At 43.3% G+C, this 25161-nt stretch overlaps 2 protein-coding genes and 1 long non-coding RNA gene across 4 annotated transcripts in view; 2 read left to right on the forward strand and 1 right to left on the reverse strand.

Moving 5' to 3' along the window:
- Positions 1-663: 663 nt before the first annotated feature.
- Positions 664-18859, forward strand: LOC147195022 (uncharacterized). Of its 2 annotated transcripts, none has more exons than XR_015102760.1 (3): positions 664-905; positions 8034-8086; positions 18800-18859. It is a non-coding gene; the product is annotated as an uncharacterized LOC147195022 (long non-coding RNA). The 2 variants fall into 2 exon arrangements; XR_015102759.1 differs by lacking the exon at positions 18800-18859 and adding an exon at positions 13533-13579.
- On the reverse strand, positions 3300-5291 carry LOC147195023 (neuromedin-U receptor 1-like). Its single transcript, XM_086129425.1, has 3 exons — positions 4610-5291; positions 3936-4169; positions 3300-3701 (listed from the first exon to the last, which is right to left on the reverse strand). The coding sequence occupies exons 1-3, from the start codon at positions 5289-5291 to the stop codon at positions 3349-3351; spliced, it is 1269 nt and encodes a 422-aa protein (XP_085985551.1). The 3' UTR covers positions 3300-3348.
- A 105-nt stretch (positions 18860-18964) lies between the features above and the next one.
- The window catches only part of ephb3a (eph receptor B3a), a 39517-nt gene continuing 33320 nt past the window's right edge, over positions 18965-25161 (forward strand). Inside the window, exon 1 of the mRNA XM_086128565.1 lies at positions 18965-19497. Coding sequence (XP_085984691.1) covers positions 19440-19497 — 58 coding nt within the window. The 5' untranslated portion in view covers positions 18965-19439. The remainder of the gene's footprint in view (positions 19498-25161) is intronic.

The following is a 25161-nucleotide window of genomic DNA, read 5'->3' on the forward strand; positions in this document are numbered from 1 at the left end:
CTGTCTGCCAACATCCACGACGTGTATTTGTACATCGTGAGTTGCATCACGGTTACATTAGCTTTCGTGAACACTAATTACATTCCGCTTTAGTAAAGTCTTAATGAACTACACTTGGGTGTAGGGCGGCAGCCTTGACCTTTAGCAAGCCGCACACGTTTCATAAAAAACTATCTTACAAATAAGAAACTACTCGGGGCTGTTTTTCTTTTTTGAATCCCAACATTTCCGACTAGATATTGTTTTGCCCTAATTAGCAAGACGCCATCCACGCACTATAGGCCTTTGGTGCAGCCGCGGTTGGGTTGGCTAAAAGAAGTAAAGCATTAATATGAGCCTATGAACTTGCATCTCCAACTAACTCCGTCAACTAGAAACTACAGTTCTCTCACAGATTGTGCTTGAGCAGTTTCGGAAAGCGGAAATCGGACGAATTTTATGATCAAACTAAAGAGAACTATTCTCGTGACGTGTATAAATCGAGAGTCGATGCAGTTCGCTTTTCGAGTTGCAAATCCCTGCCGGGCGACACAACCGACGCGACAGTTGAACCGCGAGACGACGTCGCGTTGCGGCGGCGTTGAGGATTTACGTCATACGTCACAAAACGCACGTACACACCTCGAACTGCACGTTGCGCGAAGAAAAAATGGCGAACAAAATAATCATTGCGGTCTGTGGGCACGCAGAGAAGTTGACATCTACTCGGTGTCCTGTCAACCAAGATAGCAGTTAGCATTAGCCAACGATTTAGCACCTGCCAACGAGTTTCAAACTTGTTTCTCTGTCGGAGGTGACCCCCCCGCCCCCTTTTCCTCCATTGGTACCCGAATGAAGCAGCTCCGTTCAAACTCCCGTGAGAAGTGTGACGCAAAGCAACGTTTCATCCTTGATTTGACCCAAGTGTAAGTTGATCATTCCTTTGACATTGCAATATTGTCACCTTGCAAGTTGATTTTCTCTCGTCAGATTCACTTCAGTGCACGTTTGAGAGGCTGAAAAGGCAAAACTGATAAGAAACGACATTGAGCTCTGTATTTGTGATTGTTGTTGACCATCTGTTAGTTAGCAGTCTACTTCCTGTTTTATGGAGTATGAAGAGTCAATGCTGAGTGCCTTTATGATTCTCGGGAGGGGTCGTAAATTGTCACCCAAATATATTGAGGTTGTCCTTGCTCAGGCTGCTGGGAATTAATGATGCGTTTGTTTGGGATCATCGCTGTCATTTCATTGGGGATCGCTTGACAAAATTAGTGGGACAGGGGGGAGCACTTGTTTTCCTCTTTTGAGTTTACTTGATTATTTTCCTTTCTAAGACAGCTGCGGTAGGCTCCGGCACGACCCGAGTGAGGATAAGCGGTTGGGAAAAGGGATAAATGGATGAATGTTTTTGTTTCTCTGTTCATCTTCAGGTGTGTCGGTCATTCGAGGACAACAATGAATGTAAATGTAGTCGATGAAAAGTGACGGCCGGAGTTTAGTAACAACATCCAAAAACTGATCGATCTCGTGACGATACTATTTATCCTGCTCATCTAAAAACATACTCTTTGGGCTATATAGATGTTTGCAACTTGCAAACATCTTCAGAGGCTAATTTGTTTTTTTAAATTTCAAATCACATTTGACACATTTTGGCAACATGAACTGATAAAATCAGTAGTAACCGTGATTTTCGTGATTGAGTCCGCTTGGTTCCGTGATACAAATTGGGTCCAATTGTTGACATCCAGCATACTGATTAGTGTTGACCGAAACAAACTCATGATAATGTTGTCGTCTTTCTTCTTGTCCCTTCCGCTTTTCCATCGCAGCTCCACGACTCCTAAACTGTGACTCATAGAGAGTTGCAAAGAAACTGCCTGATGAAAAAATACTTTTAATTAAGTCCTTTTGCCGCTCGTGTTTCAACAGCTTTGTGCAGAAGGCGGTTTCATCCCGGAGCAGGTTCCACTGTGAATATGAAAATTTGTTTCAAGGCTCATTAAGGCAGAACTGCTTCCCATAGAGCAATAAATCTGCTGTTTTATCCCACCAGCTGCACCAATGTTTAGAAAAGAGGTCATAAAATCAGAAATTCAAGGCATGGGTGCGTATATGCTATCGGTCATTAAAACAAGAGGTTATAGATATTCGCATACAGGAACTGCATTCCAGATATTTTACAACATGATACATTTCAATAAACGCTGCATTTCAAGAATTCAACTCTAGCACAATTGTCACACAATGGCACGATTTTGCAAGACGAATTGGTAATGATTTTCAAATCAGTATGCCTCAATACAACCTGTGTGTATGTACTGTATCAGGACAATGGATGTCGGTGTTGTTCTTACGAGCAACAATCCACCTCTCCACATTTGATTGTCCTTATTTTATATTTGCTTGGACAAAAGGCGGGCAGGCGGCACACTGGTCGACTGGTTAGCGCGTCGGCGTCACAGTGCAGAGGTCCAGGGTTCAATTCCAGCTCCGGTCTCCCTGTGTGGAGTTTGCATGTTCTCCCTGCGTGCCTGCGTGGGTTTTCTCCGGGTACTCCGGTTTCCTCCCACATTCCAAAAACATGCATGGCAGATTAATGGAACACTCTAAATTGTCCCTAGGTGTGATTGTTAGCATGAATGGTTGTTCGTCTCTGTGTGCCCTGCGATTGGTCGGCAACCAATTCAGGGGGTATGTAGTCCACCTACTGGATGGATCCAATGCTATGCAACCATGATTAGAGAACCAGAACTGTCACAAAAGGTACTATAAATACAATGAAATTTTTTATTCCCTCAGAAATGATACATTTTCACAACCCCACAAGTGTGTTTCACTTTTTCTTTGGCTTTTTTTGTGTGTGTGTGTGTGAAGAAGGTACCCTTGAAGCCAAAAGGTGAAGCTGTAGTGATTGAACAGAATTGGGACTAGAATATTGTGGCATAGCTTTAGCTACTCAGTACAACACAACACACACACAACACAAACAATACATTTGAATTCAATATCAATGACAGAAACAAATATATGTTGCTAGTTTAAGCAGCGTACCACAGCGACGGTGCTCATTTGTAAGTGAAATTTCTTTTTATTAGCAGGTGACGAATATATCAGCAGAAACCTTCAAAATATAATTAATCCACACGGTATTTAGGGCGGCACATGGTAGTTAAATAGAATTAACGTCAAGATTATGAGGGCTCCCTTGGGAAGATTTCTCGCCCGTACGGGCTCCCCGGACCCCAAAAAAAAAAATCAAGAACCCCCGGCCAATTAGCACAATCCTGTTTTTCTGCTCTTGCCACGGTCACGACATGTGTTTTTAATCATGTTCGGTTATCAAACAACCGCCGTCTGAATAATTCAGCCATCCCGGTTGAATGTATTTTGCTTCAACGTGGATGTTCGAGTCCATCTGGCGCTTCGCTGCGCTTTCTGGCTCAAGCTACTGCGCGCGGTCATCTCTAAGCTGGAGCGCAGCGACCAGATGTCGCTGTGGCACCAGATGTGTCGGAACAGTTCTCTGAAACGCGTGGACATGAGGTTGTAGAGGACGGGGTTGATGGCGGCGCTCAGGTAGAAGAAGACGCCTGAGACCACGTGGATGTGCTCGAAGATCCGCAGGTGTCCCTCGAGCGACGTGTCCATGAGACTCCACATCAGACGGTCCACGTGGAAGGGAGCCCAACACAGACCAAAAACGATCACCAGCACACCTGGACAGATGGAATATGAAACGGAGGGTTCTCAGACAGGGGACGGCAGATGATCAACCCGCTTCTCACCCAAAGTCGTCTGGGATCGGCGCTCAGTTCCCTCAACAGAATTGCTACAACAGGGATTCCAAATCAGTGGGCTGCGTGTCTCACTCAACTGCAGTAACAGTAACTGAATTTGCTCATCTCAAATAGATGGTAAAAAGGCGGGAATAACTTGATGATGTCACCTACACAACATTTTGGTGACTTGAAGGTTGCGTTTATTCAGTTTTTGCTTGTGGGATCTGCGGAGGCTTTCCGGTCCAAAGCTGCACGTGTCCTCCACCTTGCTCAGCATCCTGTCCTTGTGCAGCTGCAGTCCGATAAGAAGGTAGAGGATGCTGATGATCAGCACGGGCAGGATGAAGAAGACCAGCGTGGAAATCAAGATGATCAGGTTGTACATCCATTTGGGCTTGACCAACTCTGAGGATGGAAACATTGCAATGAGGGATCGAATACAGCCAACTGTTACATCATCCAATCGTTTTTGTCCGACTTGCTGCCCTCGAACACGAATGGAACAATGCATTTCCTGGTTTTATTGGAATTGGTTGACATGTTTCTGGTGACCAAGGCAGAACCATTCCCCATTTTTTTCCCCCGAATAATTCTGGCTAAATCGGGTTAGCACAGATGCTCTTAAGTGCCCTCTTGGCCCGTCATGTTCTGATAGGGTCCCTCATCCTTCTCACATTCTGTCTAGGCTTTTTACGAATCAAACCTGGACACCAGGCAGCTTTTGGAGCATGTTTCTTGCACCGGCCCGGCTCCCCGGTCGGCCTCAGCGAGGGCGGGCACGCATTCTCGAAACTCTTGTACCACAACCGGGGCCCGATGACATCTAAGAGAAGTTCCATACTTACGGCAGATGGCAGAGCGGGGGAAGTCTCGTCCAAACCGTGGCGGCAGCACCGCAATCCCGTGCAGGCTGGTGTTGGGAACGGAGCACAGCATGGAGAGCGACCACAATGCGAAGACCACCCTCTTGACGTGAGTCGACGTGGTCATGTGTTTGACCTTGAGGGGGTGCACCACGGCGATGTAACGCTCCACGCTGAGGGCCGTGACGTTGAGGATGGAAGCGAAGCAGACCGTCTCGAACAGGAAGGTTTTGAAATAGCAGCCGCCCTCCCCGAACAGGAACGGATAGTTCTGCCACATCTCGTAGAGTTCCAGCGGCATGCCCAGAAGCAGAACCAGGAGGTCGGACACAGCCAGGCTCAGAAGGTAGTAGTTGGTGGGCGTCTGCATCACTTTGTAGCGCAAGATGACCGCGCAGGTGAGGGAATTGCCCAAGACGCCCGCCGTGAAGATGGTCAGGTAGGTGACGCAGACGGGAAGGAAGACCGGCGACCTCGGGGGCCCCAGTTCCATGGACATGTATTCCTCTTCGCTCAAGCACATTTCCTCCACGTCCCGCTGGGTGGCGTTCTCCAAGAAGCGGGAGATGTTTAGATCACACAAGAGAGCGGCGCTGGGGCAGCCGATATCAGTCGAGATGTTCATCGTGGGAGCGCTTGCATGGAAGCAGATCGGTTCTGGCATCGTGCCCGGGTTGGATTCTTGCATTGCCAACAGAGGATATGAGGAGGAGACGGTTTCAGTCGCTCAAGAAAAAAAATGTTTATTTCGAACATGGAAAATCAATACTCGACAAGGAATCACTTCAACCTCGTTTTCCATGTTCAAAAAGGAGCGGCAATAAATCGAGACATCTCGGGCTCTATTTTTGGAGACGGTCAATGTGGATGTACTGGCATTTTTTTATGCAAAGTAGTTTAACAGATAAATTAAAACCTAAATAATGATGGGTGGCACGGTAGATGACTGGTTAGCACGTCCGCTTCACAGTGCACAGGTGCAGGGTTCGAAATACAGGCTCCCGATGTCTGTGTGGCTTTTCTCCGGGTATTCCAGTTTACTCCTACATTTTTAAAAACAAGGGTGAAAGCTCTAAATTGTCCCAAGGTGTAATTGTGAGCGCGAATGGTCGTTCGTCTCTGTGTGCCCTGCGATTGGCTGGCGACTGGTTCAAGGTGTGGCCCGCCTAACTGCCCAAAGACCGCTCGGATAGGCGCCAACACGCCCGCAACCCTCCTGAGGAGAAGCCGGTCAGATAATGGATGGATGGATGGATAAATAATGATGCCCCAAGTCAATACAAATGAATTCTCAATACCGGTATTTCTGACTGAAGGAGTTCCTACTTCACTGTTGGTCTATTGGTACGTTTACTTCTTGCCAAAAGTTAGCCGGGATACGACCCAACTCCCCACGAGCCCGAATAGAATGATGTAGAAAATGGATAGAAGGACTCCTCTTTGTCCAGCTGAATGTTTCGAAGATGAAGTGCTATTTGAACATTTCATGAAATGAATCTAATTTCATGTCAAAGCTTTTGCAGAAAATTGATTGATAAAAAGGATTCAGTAATTGTTGGAACCCAAAGACCACTCACTTCAAAGTAGGCTAAAATTAAAAAGTTGGACACCCAGCAATTCACCCATGACAACAGGCATGAAATTGTGTCACCGTTGGAATCCAAATCTATTCATTTGTTAGTCTCATTAGAACTGGGTTTCTCACACAGCTGCTTTCTCGATGAACGACACTTCAACGTGTCATTTAGTCGCGAGCATCCTGTTTCGCAAGCTTCCATTATGCACATTCATTTAACTCATTCCACCACCATTTCATTATTTCAAGGACAAACCTTTCAATGTCCACGCGCTTTAATACACGGTATATCATGAGTGTGTTTTAAATCATCGTTATGAGTGTATTTTCAAGAATAAACTTCCCACACATAAGTTGCACAAATAAATGATAAATATACAATTTACTCGACTCTCTCCCAAATTGAGGAAAACATTACTTTTTTTCAGACAGGAGAACAGACCTATTCAATTTGACAACATTTCTTTCAACAAGTAATTCTAGGGAGCCTTAAAACCCTGAGCAACGACTTGCAACTAGTGTACTAGGAAATGTGGCATTTCTTATTTGGAACAAAAACTCATAGCCAGATAAGAAATCTCAATATCTCTTTGGTCATATGTGTTCATGCAGATTTTGTTTGCAGGGTTTCCCATTTATTTATACACACGCGATTCATGATGATCAACTTGTGTCCAGAGCAGAAGAAAATGAAAACACACCTGCAGATTGTAGTCCTCAAGGAAATAGATGCAAGTGGAAGCTATGGGACAGAACTTCAAATGTTGGTATTCTTGTCAGAACAGAATGCAGGCTGTGCTCTCGTTGACTCTGTGTCGTACGACTGCCTCAGATTCTCAGATTGTGGAATAGAAACTTGCTCTCTCACACTCTCTCTCTCTCTCTCTCTCTCTCTCTCTGACACACACATGCGCACACACACAGGTGGGGTTTGTCACCTGGAGAAATGCCCCATTCCAGAGTGATAAGACAATGGATCCCATCATGAGGAAATAGAAGGGGGGGGGGGGCAGTAAAACAGGCCAAATTCCAGATGCAGGCAGGACAAGATGCCACTAGATTTGGTATAGTTCAACGAAATGTAAGAGTGAAGAAATACAGTCAGTCTCCCATCCGTGGGGAGCCCAAATGGAGAATGCTGTACAACCTCCTGACTTCTTTTTTAGCGTCAGTGACCAAGATGCTAGCATGTTGTGAGATAAGGCTCGGGATGGAACAGAAAGAATGCTCAATCTTTGATATTTGGTGGCACGGAAGCGCAGGCAGACTATAGTGGTGTTTGGCTGCGGCAAGAATTGTTAGGGAGCTTGGTTTGATTTGGCACCAGGATTCACCCCCGACCCCCACCCCCCTTCCCCACACACACATTATATATAAAAAATAAAATAATTCGGAAATTAACTTGCCAGTGGGCTCAGGCCTCCAACCATCACAGTCGTGAAAACCCTAAACCCTAAACCCAAATACGGTCATATAATAACCCCGAAGTTGCGGACCCTCCAAGCTCATCTCGGTCAGCCGTATGGGAGCATTTCAACAAGGATGAGAACAGAGATGGAAAGTGCGGAGTTGACAACACCCAGACGACTTGCCGTAAGCACTTCAAAAGAACTTTCCCGAGTCACGGGCAACACGTCCAACATGCTAATGCACCTTCAAAGACACCATCCTGGAATTAATTTAATGGGCTGAGGGAAGAGTAACATGGTCTACTTTCAAAAAATGGATTTATTATATTCATAAATGATGTGTATTGTGAAGACAATAAATGCAATATTGTTATCGATTTACTGTATATCAAATGTAATATGAAACTTTTTTTATGTTTAGTTTGGCAGTGACCTTCAGCTAGCATGAGACTCTTCCACCTCCGCAAAAATGCGGTAAGTGTGTTCATGTTCTTGATACTTGAGTAAATTAAACAGAAATAATGTCACATTGTTGGTTTGTGGCCAAGTAGACGTCAAGAAACACTTTTTGCTTCGTGTAAATATGCAACACACAGTTTTCAGCTGGAGAGTCATCGGGGAAAAAAATGGAAATGTAGAATATAGTGGACTGCATGTTTCGTTGCTCAGGCGGAAGATTTCCAAGGTCAAGGCAATCAATGACCTCTTTCTCCACACGGCTGCACCGCTGCCGTCTTTCAGGGGTAAAAGTAATCGAACAAAGGATGAGACAGGAAAAGGCTCTGGGCTCACGAACAAACGATAATAAAAGCTAAATGTCTGCCCGGGAGAGAGTGCGAGTGGAACTTGTCAAATAAAGGGCGATGAAAGGGTTGGAGAGAATCATCAAGAGTCTGAAGAAGCAAGTACTAGTACTGTATATGAAGACAGAGACCTTCACCTTCTCTCTCGAGATTGTACATGTGTACAAATGTTTAAAATCCTTTATATTTTAATAAAACAAGTGACTCGTGCTAGAAGTAAATGCGAGTGGTTGATTGATTGATGGTTGGAGGATTAACAAACTTTTTTTTTAAAAATAAAGGGGCTGGTTCAGTATACTGAAAAAAATAAAAACAAGGAAGAAAAAAAAGAAATATTTTTCTCGTCTTCAAAACCACAGTTTTCGCTTCCATGATGTGTGGGAAGGCCATCTAGAGACCCAATGATTGAGAGGACACAATGCCCTCTTTCGAAAAGCGCTTGACGGCATTGTGCTTCCCTTTTGACAGTCAACTCAATTTTATTTCTCGATTGTTGAGCAAAAACCAAACTGCAGCTTGACAGAAAATGGGGAATCTGAAAATGAACACAGGCAGCCGGTGAAGGGAGGCAAGACGAGGAGTGGTGGGCTCACTCCTCCACGCTCCAGTTCATCATTTTGAGCAAACAGCTGTGTGAATTACGACTGGCTGACTCCAAAGTAAATTGCGTTACTACGTTTCCGCCGACGTGATGGAGACGTGGATGACTGTTTTGAAATTTTCCTGTGAAACAAAAAGCGTTACCTTCAAATGCTGGCTTTGCCAACACCAGCAATTTCTTGGATCTGTTTTGTTTCTTCTTTTTTTTTTTTTTTAAGGAGTTTTTAGGACCTTTGAGATCCACTGGTTATGTTTTGGTTTCCTTTTGTAGTTTCACTTGACAGCTTAATAGTTTAAATATTCTTAGAAATTCATTACAAAGTATCAGGATAACTTTCTGTAGATACTAAATGCCAGTCTTGGCTAATTCCGCAAATTCTTTAACGCATTACTCCTCTATTGTGATTTTATTTAGTTATTTTTTTAAATCTTGGTTGTTCGCAATCATATAATGGGAATGCTAGCAGGCTCCCACTGACGTTCTCTTTTAATACCGCACATACTTCGCTACTCTCAGTGACATTGGTGACTATTTTCTATTCACTTCTCACAATGAAAAGTGCTCCGGCTGGATCTGGAAATGTGTCAGACAGAGGTTGAGGCGACAGTATGGTGTATGACCTACATCATTACACTTATGGAGGTTTCTTTGTGTGTGTCTGACGCAAAATTCCGTTTCTGTGGCGGGGGGTATAACTGCTCTGGCCTCTTTTCAGCTATCTTCCAAACTAAGACCAGAGTTCTTAGACTGGAAAATTATTTAAAATAAAACAAAACAATCAACTGAATCCCACTTTCCTGGCACTTCAGCCAATCTCAACCGGTTGACTTAATTGCAGTGTTTGTATGCGCAGTGATTTCAGGCTGCTTACGAATGGAGAGAGGTCACATTACTTTGTGTGAACAGTAGCATTAAAGAGAACCCCCCCCCCTGCAGAATCTTGGTCTCAACGGCTTGTGTAAGCGCTTGATTAAATAATTCGCAAGGGAACAAATGCATATAGGAGGTTTTGCTGACGTATATTCCCCATTAGGAGAGTAATTGCCGTGTGTGGGGACTGACGTATATCCATGTTCGGTTGGTAACTGCCAACACAGACACAGTGATTTTAAATTAAGCTGATACCTTGGGACTGTTGATGAATCCATCCTTAAAAAAATAAAATAAAAAGGAAGCCGGATAAGGTAAAGCCTCTCCTTGCACAACAGCACTAAGAAACAGTAATCCATGTCTTTGTTACATCTGGGTTGAATTATTGTAATGTGCTATATCAGCCAGTCCTCCCGCAACCATCTCCAGTTGGTCCAAAATGTTGCTACTCGCTCCCTGGAGCTCGAAGGAGGAAGCGCACAACTCCATTTCATTTTAAGATTGTTTTATTTGTCTTTAAATCTTTAAATGGTCTTGACCCACCTTGGCCCTCTGAGGCTTACCTGGTGCCTCAGGTCCCTGGACCAGACGCTACTGGAGGCACTGAGAACTATTTCTAATTTTTCTAGTACAGTATATGTAGAGCACTGTATGTAGCTGCGGTTGTTTTCTGATTTTGACTATCGCTTTAAATTGGGGTTTTTTTCCCTTTTTTTTTTGTCCAGTTTTGCTGAGATTTTCCATTTCTGCTGCTGGGCTCCAAACTGCACCTAAACTATCGTATTTTGAAACAATGCAAGTCCGTTTTTTTTTTCATCTCCTTGCACCTGTGCGAACCGTGTATAGAAAAAAAAACATTCCTATTCTTGAATATTTTATCCGTTTCATGATTATGCAAAATGTTTGATCTGATTGAACCCAAAATAAAGGAATTGACCTTGTCCTTTTTCCTGTCTCAATGCTAGTTACACAGAGACAGACAGAACAATGAATGACATGCTCAGAAGGTATTATGAATCTGCATGTCCACCTATTGCCATTCATGTAACCTACCGGTAATAGCTTTCTTTGTGCGCAATTCAACAGGTCCTGATTTCACACCAAGTACATTTATGAGTAAACTTTGACAAAATAATTATTTCTGTATTTACAAAATCATTATTTCCGTATTTACCCTCTTTGTGACAGTTTAGTTTGGTGCTGCACTGTGAGATTTTTTTTCTCATTGGAAAATGTGTTTTGGCTCAATAAAGGTTGAAAAGTACTGCATGAAATGCAATAGCCTGCCGGTTCCTGATCCCAAATGAGATTACACAAGATTATAGGTATTGATTGCTTGTGTTGTGGCTCGATGTAGTGTTTCCGTCAATAATTGCATGCTTGGGTCGGTCACCCCTTTACGGATTCGTTTCATGACCAAAAAAAAAAAAAAAAAGTGTACTTCCACTTTCATACACTGAGAGGCGCTCTGATTCCATACGTGATTAAATCGTATAGCAGACCATACGTCATCTTGCATCATGAGTCTTTTTCCCAGTGTTTTCCTGCCAGATTAAATTACCAGCATCCGATTTTAAATTTGTGTTTGTGTAACAACCAGGCGTTTGTGTCCCCTCGGCCTCTGTCGTCACCCTTTGCAGAGGACTGCAGTGCTCCAAAGGGGGGCACAGTCACATGCGCTCATTGTCATGACCAGCACCTTTTTTTTATGTACTGTGTAGATATGGCTGGGGAGTAATTTGAGCAATGTGCGCTTTTGCTTTACCCTGACACCGCCCTGTAGGTTATATCAGTCTAATCTACTCAAGCACTAAATAAACCTTAGTCGAGGCATCTCTGATCTCTCTCTCTCTCTCTCTCTCTCTCTCTCTCTCACACACACACATATCTCACTTCGAAAAAGTGCGATAAAGGCCCGCTCACAAGTTAGGTGAGTGTCCTGCTAAAAGTCAAGGGCAAGGAACTACAACTCCAAATGGATCTGTTTGGATATATTAAAGTATCTTCCACATATGTGTGTTTCGCTGCTCAATAATTCACCTATTTGTGCTCTGAAAAGCCTTTCGATGCCACAAGATGACGCCAAATCCTTACCCAAAAGATGCATGTTGAAGTGAGCCATCTCGACTAAAACGATCTTTTTTTTTTTTTTTTTCAGGGAGGAGCTATATTTAGTCTGGGTTGTTCATGCGGTAGCGGAGAGTCTACACCACGTGGGCATGTTTACGGGCACTTCCGGTGTATTTTTTCAAAATCAAATTCTGCGTAAACCATTTTTTTTAAGGACAATGTAAAATAATTTTGAAATGATGATTCAACTATAAATATATGCAATTACAAACTTTTCTTAAGGGGATGTTAATGACTCGCAATTTACGGGAGTACTTTTCCTGCAGGTTTCTGTACTGTAAAATTACAATCTTTGCATGGACACCTTCATCCAGTCCTGTCACGTGATAATGAAACCAAATAAGATCCCAGTTCAACATTTTATAACTACCAATGACATTGAAAGTGCAGAAGTTACATCCAGAAAATGCAAACCGCTCATTAGCAAGAACGCTACAAAGGCCAGGCTGGAATTCGTAAAGATTAACCAAAGTGATTGAAGACTGACTAAAGTTTGGAGAAAGAAATGATCTGCCTTGTTCTTCTGAGATGGGCTCATTAATTTTCTGTCTGCCAATTTCAAGCAAGATAAAACCAAAATGATTGGGAGATCCTTCATCATGCAGAAAGATAATGACCCACTGAAAGCACTGCCAAGAAAACAAGAGGAGTTCATCAGGGGCAAGAAGTACGGTCTCTATTACCATTAAAATGTTTTCGTTCAAGAAGATGGTCAGGGAGTTAGTCATCGGTTAGTCATAACAGTTGGAATTCTCTCAACGTCATGTCAAGTGAGACATATACAGTATATACTGTATGTCAAAACCATGCGACTCGCAAAAATCTGCAAGTTCAATATTAACACCCAATGCAAAACGAGCCAACAGAACTAGTGGTTGTACTAATTGTGACTCTGTGACTCTTCTTCATGCGTTATATCTGTATTATACTGCTACCTCGTGGTGGCCAAGGTGCGCATATCAGAAGGAGCCCAATGTCAATGGGCATTGAAGCATGAAATTGTGATGCACAAACTGTTTAATTCTTCACATTCTATTTAATTCAATCATTACCGCATGTTTTTATAAAATACACATGTGTAGAGCTCTATTTTTCTTTTTAAAAATGCATTACAAATATTTTATCTTGATTTCTTTTGTGGGGATGGAACGGATTAATGGCATATCCATTCATTTCAATTGGAAAAGATGATTTGGGATGGAAGTGATTTAGTTATGAGTGTGGTGACAGAACAAATGAAAGTAATAGGACACGGTGCCACTGTACGATGATGTCCCAAATAAAGTATCTTGTAAGTGTATTCTACATGTGCTACTCTCATCAACTTGCATATTACAAAAATAACTCCCCACAAGCCGGCGGCGGAAACGGCCGCCGTGCTGTCTTTAATTTTCATCCCTCTCTTATTTAATTTATCTCTGTCCTATTTGAACATGTTTTTGCTCCATTGCGGCTGATGAGAAACAATCGTCTGTATTCTTTTTCTGCCTTCACTCTTCCCTTTGCACTCTTCCAGTGGGAGCCCAGTTGGCTGCATCACACCGGCGAGGGAGAGAAACCAAGGATTCTTCCAAAGCAAGTAATTGTTAAATTGCTGCAAATGTGCCCCATGCGAGCCAAGCGAATACACAGAGAAATCATCAAAGCCAGCCCACACTTTGTTTATCTAAGTAAAATTTAGCTCATTGGAAGATTGGAAGAACACTGCAAAGCGCCACCTCAAATAGACCCGCCCCCACCGGGGTCCGTTTAATCACTGCTACAGATGAGCATTGAGAGGGAAGGTCTGCAAATGGAAGTGGAATTCTGACTCAGCTCACAAGAGATTAAAAAGGAAGGAGAGGGTGAATACTTGAGAAGGAAAACAGTGGGGAATAAAATTACAGAATGTGGCGAATCATCAATAACACCTGCTGAGAATAATTCTGAAGGAAACGGTGCCGGCGCTCACTACAGTGAAATTTTTCTTAATGAGGATTTGCCAAGTGTCTGCTCACCTCGTGAATCAGCGCTCATTATTTTGCTAGTCATTCGTTGCTTAGTGTACCTTCAACTTTTCAGGTGTCAAATTGAATAAGATGTGCCCATTTAAACCATCCATACTGTTAATCTGCATGCGCACGTACTTTTCTAGTATAGCATACGTGCTATACTAAAAAAGGCACAAAAATTACAATTTTTAAGCCGGACCCAGTCTACTTTCTGTCACCAAATTGTCAGATGCGTCGGGGTTGCGGCAGCACCTTGCGCCGGAACACCCAGTGAGTCGCATCACTGTCCTAAATTAGGAAAAGTCATCAAATTTCTGGGAGGGGGTGGGGGAATAAATGACATTCATGGTATTTTTATCACTGTCAAATTAGACTCGTATAGCATATCATGGTTAAGTCAGTGACAGCTTTGGCTCATTAGAACACTGAAAGTTTGCAAGTCAGAGCAAGTGCAGCTGGTACTCCAGGAGCTACCAGTGGTACTCATAGCTTCGCGACAAGGAGTCATTTCCGTGAGATAAACACGAGCGGAGCAACACGCTGACAGGCCATTGTGAAGAGCCCAGCAGTGTCTTTGCCCTTTGGCACCTTCGAACAACCAACTCCCTGTTAACGCATACTCATGAATCATTACTTTACCATCCTCCGACGCAAAACCCACCCCTGCACTTTTTCCAAGTCCTGTTTCATAAGGGATTGTTTCATCCTTGTTAACAGATGAGTTCAGACAGGGTTGAGATATATTAAAATGTATACAGGGTGAGAGAAATGTTCGAGTGAAATAGCTGGCTGTGGCTCAGTGTGTGCAAGATCTGAGGATGGTGTGTCGAAATTTTCATTCTGTTTCAGTTGATTTAGACTTATACAACACAGATGGGCATGCTTTCATAATTTGGAGATGGCTATTCTGCCATAGTTTCAGTAAAGATCCTGAAGCTCAAGGTAACAACTCAGCATGAGGTTGATGTGAATGTGCCCGCGAGTGCAAGGCAAATAATTAACTCCGCATCAATCCAGCCTTCTGTCTATGGTTATTTTTACTTGGGCATGGTGATTTCTCAGAAAAAAAACCCAAACTCTTCCGTTATGTAAATCCGTTGAATCATTACTTCTTCTTTTACAAGTATCTCTCTCAGAATGTAAGTTTTTGTCACCTGTGGACATCCAATAAGGACCCAAAAGCAAAACATCTGCTATGGGACCAAAATATGCAGATTGATGCTGGTTGATGAATATGCCAGAGTACCGCCTACCAGGAGGGTTGCACTCCAGGGGGATATGTGGGTTTCAAACAAAAATTGGGCAAGCGTGTGAATAATTTTGGATCTCGTTTATGATTTACGCCTAATGTCCTCGCTACATAAGGCCATAAGGCAATCTAATGACATCCAGTACAAGAGCAATATTCTGCCTTTGAGATAGCCAACCATCCTTCTCCATATCACGGTTGACTTTTTGCGGTCTCACTGTATCGCTGCCTTTTACATCGTACGTCAAGAAAGGTCATAAGATTGAAGACTGAAGCAGGGAAGGTGTCGGTGCTACTCTTATTGGATCTCAGTGCAGCATTTGACACAACTGCTCATAATAAACTGTCGCACAGATTGGAAACTTTGGTGGCATTCAATGGAACCTAAAATCGTTCAGGTCCTCCTTGGAGGAAAGGAGTTACGTTCTGACGATTGGAAGTTTTGAATCTATTCGAATGGCCATGACATGTGGGATCCCTCAAGGGTCTGTACTTGACCCCTTTTTCTGCAGTCTCTGTATGCTGTGGTCAAATGCTTCAGAAGGCCAATGTTAGCCGTTATGGTAGTTGACACACAGTTGTAGTCCCCAAATGATAGCTGTTCAACGAACATATTGGTCCCTATTTTGGTAGACTGGTGCCCATGCGCTCAGTGTAAAAACAAGCCTAATTTCTTTTTCGTGCCAGAGCAAGTCTAGTCTCGTGCGCTCGGGGCCGGGTTGCGGCTGTCTGGCCGTGCGGCTCAGATAAATAAAATAAACAAATGTGCAGAGTAATTTGGTTTTCCTCAGAAGTGTTAGGTTTAAACTGCATAGCTACTCTTGACAAACGGGGCCTTTTCTTAAATGTTTCCGTCAACCAAATCTCACTTTATCACCGGTTATGTGACCAGTACGACCACTCGTCGCTAAATATTTTGTTTTTACATGCTGATTGGAAACAAATGGAACCCTCTTGTAAAACATGAGGAGCGCTCATTTAAGATTAATGGCAGAACTGCAGCTGCACAAGCACAACATGGACCTCGGTGGTCATGCGTTGTTTATCCTCCACACAGACACAGTGTGGGGTGCTGGGCCGACTCCATAATTCACAAGTCGTTTAGAGTTTTTGGAGGCCTTCTGTCACCCCCTTCTTGTCGGCTAAGCACTACCGCTCCACCGAGCTACTTTTCATTTCCTCTGCTTCCATCCATGACTCTTTGTGTCTCTTGGACTTTTAACCCCCTGAGCCCGAGACCTGACTTGTCATCTGAAGCCAGATGGGCTGAGTCTCCAGTTGGAGCAATTTCTCTTATTTTCCTCACCTGTCGAAACAACAATTAAGTCACCGACCATTTTTTTAATGCCTTTTGCTTTAGTAATGGCATTCAAATGCGAACTCTTAAGACATTCCCATGCCATTATTTACCTGCTCGTATGACTGACGGGTTAACTGTACGAGTTTTCCTGCGTTTGAGTACGGCTAGCCAAAGGGAGCTGTCAATCACTTCCCCCGACAGTGTGGGCTGACCCAAGCCTGCTGGGAACTGAACTGTAGTTAATTAGTGCACAAAGCTGAGGGGACAAAAGAGAGTTGGAGGGCGGAGGGGATGAGGGTGGTAGAATTGCTAAAGCCAAAAGGATTGGTAAGGTGGTGGTGGTGGGGGGGGGGGATAAAATAAGTGGGAAAGGGGGATGAAGAAGTAGGGGATCTCAAGTTTAGGATTGTGTGTGTGTGTTTGTGTGTGTATGTCGGGGGTGAGGATCTGGTAGGGGTGGGGGGGACTGGTGGGACTGAAAAAGCAGTGGGGAGTACAGACTGATGAATAGGTACTGTGAAAGGGAGCCTTGTGCTTGAGTTTTTAGAGCTCAACCCCACATCCACCCACTATACGCTACTATACTATACTACACTATACTATACTATACGATACTATACTATACTATAATGTGTTCGATCAGTATTTGCGGGGGGTCGTTCCCTGACACCTAGATGTCACAACAAAGCAGCCAAGCAGTTCCTTGGCAACAGGATGCCAAAGGACGGCAGCAAAGTACTACTTTTGCCTAAATGAAGCTCCTCGACTCACTCCAACATGCTTCCTTGACACCAGGATGCTACAAAATGGTGGTAAAGCACTAGCTTTGTCTAAATGAAGCTGCCTGACTCACTTCAACAGACTCCCTTGGGGCCAAGATAAAGTTCTAAATAAAACTCCAACTCATTTCAACGAAGTTCCTTGACACCAAAATGTAAGTAAAGCACTACTTTTGCCGAAATGGAGCTCTTCGTCTCACTTTAGTTCCCTCGGTACTAGTACGCTACAAGATGGTGGCAAACTTCCTCAACTCACTTCCTTTGTACCACGATGCCCCCAGATTGTATCTTTTTTTCGCTTGGGCCTGAGCACAAAAACAGCCTCCTCTGACAGTGACAGACACTGTAAAGGTCAAACACGATCTAAAGTTTCTTCTTCAGCTGTGTGAGGGTTGGCTTTGTTTGGATTTTTTTTTTGTTCCGATTCATTTACTATAATTTGCATGTACACCCAAATGAGTGCGTGGAAGCACACAGGGTTTTTGTTGTGCGGTATCAGTCTCAAAGGCCATTCAATAAACCGCGGGAGGTGCTGTCTGCCCATTGTTATCCAGGCTTACATAGACGCTCGCCAAAGTCCATTTAATACCGCAATTGATCGACACGTTGCTGCCTGCTGTTTGGATGGACAAATGCTGCAAGGGATGTTGGCCGTGCTCAGCCAGCTACGAAACCTGCTCAACCTCAGTCTCAGCACCGGCAGCAGCTTCTGTCAAGACCCACGCAAACTTCCTGAGCAAAATATCCACGTTGACGACAAAATAAAAGAGCTGGTGTCTTAATACAGTGAGCGCACGACACAGTGATGTGCTACCCCGACGTGTCATCACTGATGAGATGACGTGAGGTGTTGTGGGTGTGACGTCACAGTTTTTGGTCATTTTCAGGCAGCTGCTCCTTTGTGACTCATATTTTTTTAATTGCTCCCAGTCCAGGAAGAACATTTCACTCGAAATGGCTCACAACTAATGGAACAAAGTATCTCTATAACGGTCGACTGACAAATGACAATGCGTGTAAACAATAAAGAAAGCAACATCTTATTTTCCTTGTATAATTATTTAAACAATCAATACAAGCTTTATGGAAAAATCCAGTATTTTTTTAATTGTGAGCCTCTAACGAATGTTCGAGATGTCACTTGATGTAAAAATGAACTAGAACAAAGCGTTAAAAAGTTTGGGGAAAAAAGTACCTTTTTTGAAAATATAAACATCCGTTTTTGCAAAAACAATGCGAGGGTAGGTTACTTGCATAGTCTGAACTGTACGTAGTTATGAATCCGAGCATGACTGGTTGTTTGTTTGGCTGGCAACCAGTTCGGTGTGTAAATCGCCTCTTGCCCAAAGACAGCTTGTGAGCGAATGAATGAATGAAAATACACAGTTCAGAGGTTTGACATCAACAAAAAGATCAAACATTTTTAATCTCCGCTTTCTTCTTTTCTTGTTTTTACCATTACAGTATCCGCACCTGGTACCTATTATTTTGAAAGTGTCCACCGGATGCCGTCGGTTCACGAGCTGCGGTTTGAAACGGTGCATCCCCCCCCCTGCCCCGAGCCCCCACCCCTCTTCTCCAGAGCCCTCTCTGTCTGTCGGTCCCAGTGTTGCCATTCCGACGCACAGCCCCCAACGGAGGCGCAACAGCTAAGCGGAGTTGCCCAAGTGGACTTCCTTTAGAACCTCCGGTCCAGTCCCCACGTCTTCGGATGCGGGTTCCTCCCACCTCCCAACCTAATTCGGTGCGCGTGGGGTGGGAGGACAGCAACCCCGGAGTGAGATAAAGAGAGAAAGACAGAGATGCGCCCGTGGTCAGATGCTGGTGAAGTCAAATCACGGGAATGAGACGGCGCCCAGTCACTGGAATAACGGGACGTGAGTAAATAACGGGGGGTTAAAAAAAAAAAGCAACAATAACAACAAAAGACATTTGGATGATGCTGGAATGGTGCGGCAGGAGCCCTCCGTGATATGAGTGAGGAACACAAAGCCCCGCAGCGGTGATCACTGTTTGAGCCCACCATCCATCCTTCCTTCCATCCAGCCAGCCAGCAGCCATCCTGAGGGTCTCTATTCATGTTACAAAAGCCTGGCTCCTGACAATGGATTACTTGCTGTGGGTGTGCAGCCTCCTGGTGCCAATGGTGTTGGCTGTTGAAGGTATGTTTGATTTATTTTTTTCTTCTTCTTCACCCTTTTCGACACTTGTCTCCCACACGAGAACAATGGCTATGTTCGAATTTGGTTCTATGACATCCCACGAGATGAAAAGTAGCTCGTGCGATCTGTGGTTTCGGCGCAGTCACTTTTCGGCTCGTTGAAGGCTGCAAAAAGACAAGAGTGTCAGTGGATGATTTTGTGGGTTTGCGATGTGTGATGCTGCACGGCCGTGCATTGCGGCTCAAGGGCTGCCCTGTTGCTATTGTCCCTGTTGTTGTCACACCCACTAGCACAGAGGTTCACAAACTGGGATCTGAGGACCCCCGCGGGTTGACAATCTGTAACGTGGGGGTCCGAAAAATCAGCTACAATATATTATTACGTTGCATAATTTAAAAAAAAAAGGGAAAATGCATGATACCTATATATGGGGACTAGCAAAACCAATTTCTTCTCCCCAATTTAGACTAATTAGACCAATTAAAAGCTCTGATGAGATTGTAACAAACCTGCAATGGAATACGACATTGGTGCTTGGATAAAGCAGATTCATTTTTTTAAAGAACATAAAATGTGTTCTCACAGGATAGGGGTTGAACGGCCGTCGATTTTTTTTGTTGTTGTTGAAAACAGAAATGAAATGTGCACTCTGGATTAGTTGTGAATGAAACTTGGTTTGACATGTTTAATTTTTGCCCATAAGGATGATCGATTAAAGATTGACCATAATGTGATGAAAGTCAAATTGAAATCGATTTAATCGATGACGTCTGACTTTTTTTTTCAGCAAAGTCAGAAGTAGTCGGAGTCTTAAAAAAAATAATGAAATGGGGAATGTTTTACTTCATACAAGCAGAAACATTGAATTGGCAAGATTTCATCAAACAAGTAAACATAGCCACCCTGTAATTTCCCCATTGCGGGACAAATAAAGGATATCTTATCTTATCTTATCTTATCTTAAAACTCTCCATTCCGTCCCCCACATCCTAACCCACACCTATAGAATTATGGTCATTATTATTTTAAGATTAAATCCTAACTTGGGCCCAAAGAATTTGAGATCCCATGCACTAGCAGAATATGAGGGTGCTCGGTACCCCTCCACCACATCTCCTGGAGTGTGAATTCCATCCATCCATCCATTTTCTAATCCGCTTATCCTCACGAGGCTCGCGGGGCGTGCTGGAGCCTATTCCAGCTATCTTCGGGCAGCAGGCGGGGTACGCCCTGAACTGGTTGCCAGCCAATCGCAGGGCAGCGAGTGAATTCACGTCTTTGAAATTGAAGCGTGCCGCAGAGGATTAAAGCACAGATCAGACTGGACAGCGGTTATCCCCCCCCACCACCACCACCACTATTCCTGCCTCAAAGCCAGCGGGACATACATGTGAAACATGATAGGTGACAATAGTGAATTAAAGGTCAGTGGTTTAACAAGTACGCCGCAGCCCCTTGAGTTGTCTTCAGCACCCGGGTCGTGTTGCCGTGCTCGAGGGAAAATCAAGTCCACCCTCGCCTTCGCCGAGCTCCTCCCCTTCTGGGCTTCACCTCCTCGGCCATTCTGCCTCGCTTGGAGCGCAGCCAGCATGATTCCTCATCAATTCTGGTGTCAGCAAGTAAATCAATGCAGCGGGCACGCCGGCCCTCCCGAGTCCCAGTAGGCTTTCGCGCCAAGATGATCGGGTCCTTTTCTCCCAAGCCATCTGCAGATTTTAACTGAAGGCTCAGGGGTTAACTAGTGTTTGTCCTCTGGGGATAAACACGAAGGGCAGACCATCACAGAGGGTTTAGAAGTGAGCAAGGCCGTTTTCTGCTGTGATTATTCAGTTGTACCTCGGTAGAGGCCTATGGCGCCCAAGGCGTGGCATGTATGGCAAAATGCTTCAAGAGGAACTAAACTCAATTTGTTATAACGATGTTTTAAATGTTGTTATTCTTTACCTGATACTTTTCACTTCAATCTATTAAATCTTTGTCCTATTCTTGTCGGAGGGGGCTGCGGGAACGTGAATTCAGAGAACGATATATATGTCAGGTCATAAATATTCAGCGACGATAAACTACACATCGTTCAGATCTACTGACCAGCTAATGACGGATGCTAATAATATCAATATGGATTGGAAAAAAACAATTTTTTCAAAAAACGTCTCCTCTGTTATATGTAACTCATAACATTTATGAGAAAAAACTGCAGCTCCTTAGAATAAGCTCTCTTTAAACGGGCATTTAAACTTTATATCTCAGGAACAAAACACTTCACAAGCATAATGTGCAGACTCACTCTCGCGGGGCAGTGTTGCATTCTTTTCATCAGTCGTCTGAGATTTAATGAGACACTTGAGCTGACATGTGCCTGTTGTGATTTCGGTGCGGCAGTGCCACAGTTTATTGATCTTGGAAATGAATGATTAAATGTTTTCAGGTATCCCTTGGAACGTGCTCCTGTACCCCCGGTTGGGGAACACTGCGCTAATGCAGAGCATAGCATTTTGGCGACTGGCTTGACTTTGACTGGAGAATGAGCTGACAAGAGTTTATATTATTGCCATTATGTACGATACCAACATCAACGCAAAACCATCCCACAAAATCATGTTTAATCGCTAATTGAAAGCACTGCATATCGTACGCAATTACAGTGCCTACCAATCCATGTTTTTTTTTTTTTCACAAACCAGGCGTAATCAAATGCTTTACCGAGCAAAAAAGCGACTGTAATTGTGACGTCACTTCCGGAGGGTGCTATTGCCCAACATGGCAGCCCCCTAAGATTGATGAATTATTCCTTATATTTCTTTTTCCACAAATGCAGTATTAATCAGACTACCATAATTTGAATAGTGCTGGCACATACAACATATTCTATGCATCCATTAAAAAAAAATCTGGATAAAGATGATTTTGTGCAACCATTCACAAAATAAAATTGAGGAATTTCAACACAATTTTTTCAGTGAACATCTGTCTAGCCAAGGTGAACTCCATTTGCTTACCTAGACGTCCAAGTTGTTGACAGGAATGATATTAAACCTAAAAATTAGCATTTTGTGCACACTTCGTCATAAATTAGCATTTTGCGTTCACATTATTGCCATATTATGGTCAGATTTTTTTTTTAATCTCTGTGTTGCGCTTGAGGCTCTTTAGATTTCATCCCTTTCGTTATTTCTTTCAGTTTGGCAAGCTTCAACTTGATGATGCTCGCGTAATCACATCTCTGCAGTTCACACCAACAGACTGCAATAAAATGTGGCATTTTTATGTTGCATTACTCCCATTTTGCACAGAGCTTTTACGGTATAGTTGTTTTAAAAGATCATAAAGTGGAAGGGCGACCGTTCCTTCGCTTTTCCACAAAATAATCATCACCCATTAAAGATGCACTTTATTCCGACACGCAATGATTCACGGAGAGATTCTTAATAATTTGCTGACCCGCAAATGAATGTACAATCAGCTGTGCCGTGAATTGAAACCAGGTCGACTTTAGTGGTGGAATAGCTCCTCATCAAGTGTCGAACGATTCCCACCGGAGAGAATCTCAAGCAGAGATGAAGCGCAGCTGTGCAAAACCTCAGATGTCAGATCCCCACAGTGGGCTGATTTGCCGCCCCCAAAATATATGCAGGATACCTTTTTAATGGCTCTATCGCTCATCATCCTCTTATCACCGATGCTAATATTTGCTGGTGAATATTTCATATGTTAGCTTGTTGGCAAGCGAGCCCGCGTTGTAAGAGGAAGCCTCCCTTTCATGATGCTCTGCGCTTTCTCAAAGTGAATAAAACATGTGTGAGCTCCCAAAGTGTGTTTCGAACTCGTGGATGTGTGGCATTGTGGCTCCGGTGATGGTAACTTTAAAAAATAAATAAAAAAACAGGACGGTAAATGCCACTGGTGGAGATGATCTTACGTTCACTCGCTGCAGCATTTTTTTTATTTTTTACCCCAGGGCAACTCTATAGCTGCTGCTGCTGCTGCTGTAGTTTTATGGGCTGGGGCTGGTGTATGAGTTGGGGGAAAGGAGGGGGGCTATGACTAATAGTGGCGGTTATCTCAAAGGTGTAGTAAATTTAACAAGGGGGTGTGAAGGCTTTCAGGCACAAACGGGATCTTTTACGATCTGAAACAGTTTCTGGAACAAATGAAGGAAATGTGTTATGAGTGGATTTAGGTGTATGACATCAAACCTCTTGGCTGGATACGAAAACAAGGCTTTTTTTTTGTACTCAAGTGAAGATAAATTCACACAAGACTGCTGCTGCTGCATATTTGAAAGCTTCCCTTTTTTCCTTGAAAGGGGATAATGAAAAAACATATTCTGATTTTTGAAACAGATTTAATGTTATGAGAACATAATTGTATTTCTTCAATAAAAAAATATTCATAACCTTTACATGAACGAAGATGTAGTTTTTTTAAAGTCATGAAGTGACCGGAACAAATTCTTATTTTTCAAGAAATAAAAGGCATAATCTTTAGAAGAACAAGCTTCTTTTTTTTTTTTTTAAATAAAGTTGCAATTTTGTGAAAATAATGTTTTCAAAAAGTAATCTTTACAAGAACATTCTTTAAAAAAAAGACATGAAAAAATTGTCTTTGTCAAAATATGTTGTGAAACATATTCTTATTTTTCAAAGAAAACAAATCGGAAAACAAGTTCAGATTTTAAAAAAAGGCAACTTCTGAGGATAACTGTATTTGTTACAAGAAAAAAAATTGTTGTAATGTTTACAAATTTATGGGACGATGTCACCGTCATATCAGATCTTTTTCATTGACTGAAAGCCACGGAAGGAGGAAATAATTGGATGTTTTTTTTTTGTTTGTTTTTTTACTGCTATGCCGGTCCCAACGTGCAGGAATGCACTTTTTGACAGCATGTTCATTAATTGCAAATTATTTTGCGGCCCATACTTTACGGCTGGCGGCACCTCAGTTTGTGAACGACTGCCCTCGCTGCCCCTGAGCAGAGGGTGAACCGGATCGGGCTCCTTAGGGGCTGAGCGTGATCCCAGGCTCAACCAGCTGTGTGTGCTGCCCAAGGCCCGAGAGTAGTCAAACAAACACAGCTGCGATTGGTTGCTCCCCACTCCCACATCCCCCAATCCCTTCTCTCACGACGAATGACAAAAACTAAGGTCTTCATTTTTGTGCGTGTGTGCTCGAACCGAGGCGCTGTCATTCACAGACGCGCGCGCAACAAAAACTGACCGAGCTTGAAAAACATGAGCAAAAGTAGTGAAATTTGGCATATATTACAACGCGGTGGCAGGAAACTCGACTCACAACACAATAAGCAGCAGTTTTAGTGAACAATAGCTCAAAGAGAGGCCTCGGGCTGTTCATGGCCACTCCCTCTTGAAGTTGACTGTCAAGCTAAAGATAAAACAAAGAGAATTACAACCATGTAGCCTTGGCTAGCTTCATGCTAACAAATAATGGGAGTCTTCCTGGGGGTGACATTTATGTGGCAATGTTTCAAGTTTTTGAGCAACAGATATTTGAACATAACTTGTGAAGCAACACATGTGGAGAGATAATATAACAATATCCACTAGCATATCTGCTTTATCCTCTGCGAAGAATGCCAAATATTACCGTAGGTTTCTTGGGAATGAATAGTTCCCATCTATATCCCTATGTGTGGATTATACT

The sequence above is a fragment of the Hippocampus guttulatus genome, chromosome 14 (genome assembly GCF_054856545.1).
Source record: "Hippocampus guttulatus isolate MCC_2025c chromosome 14, RoL_Hgut_1.0, whole genome shotgun sequence".
Classification (NCBI taxonomy): Eukaryota; Metazoa; Chordata; class Actinopteri; order Syngnathiformes; family Syngnathidae; genus Hippocampus; species Hippocampus guttulatus.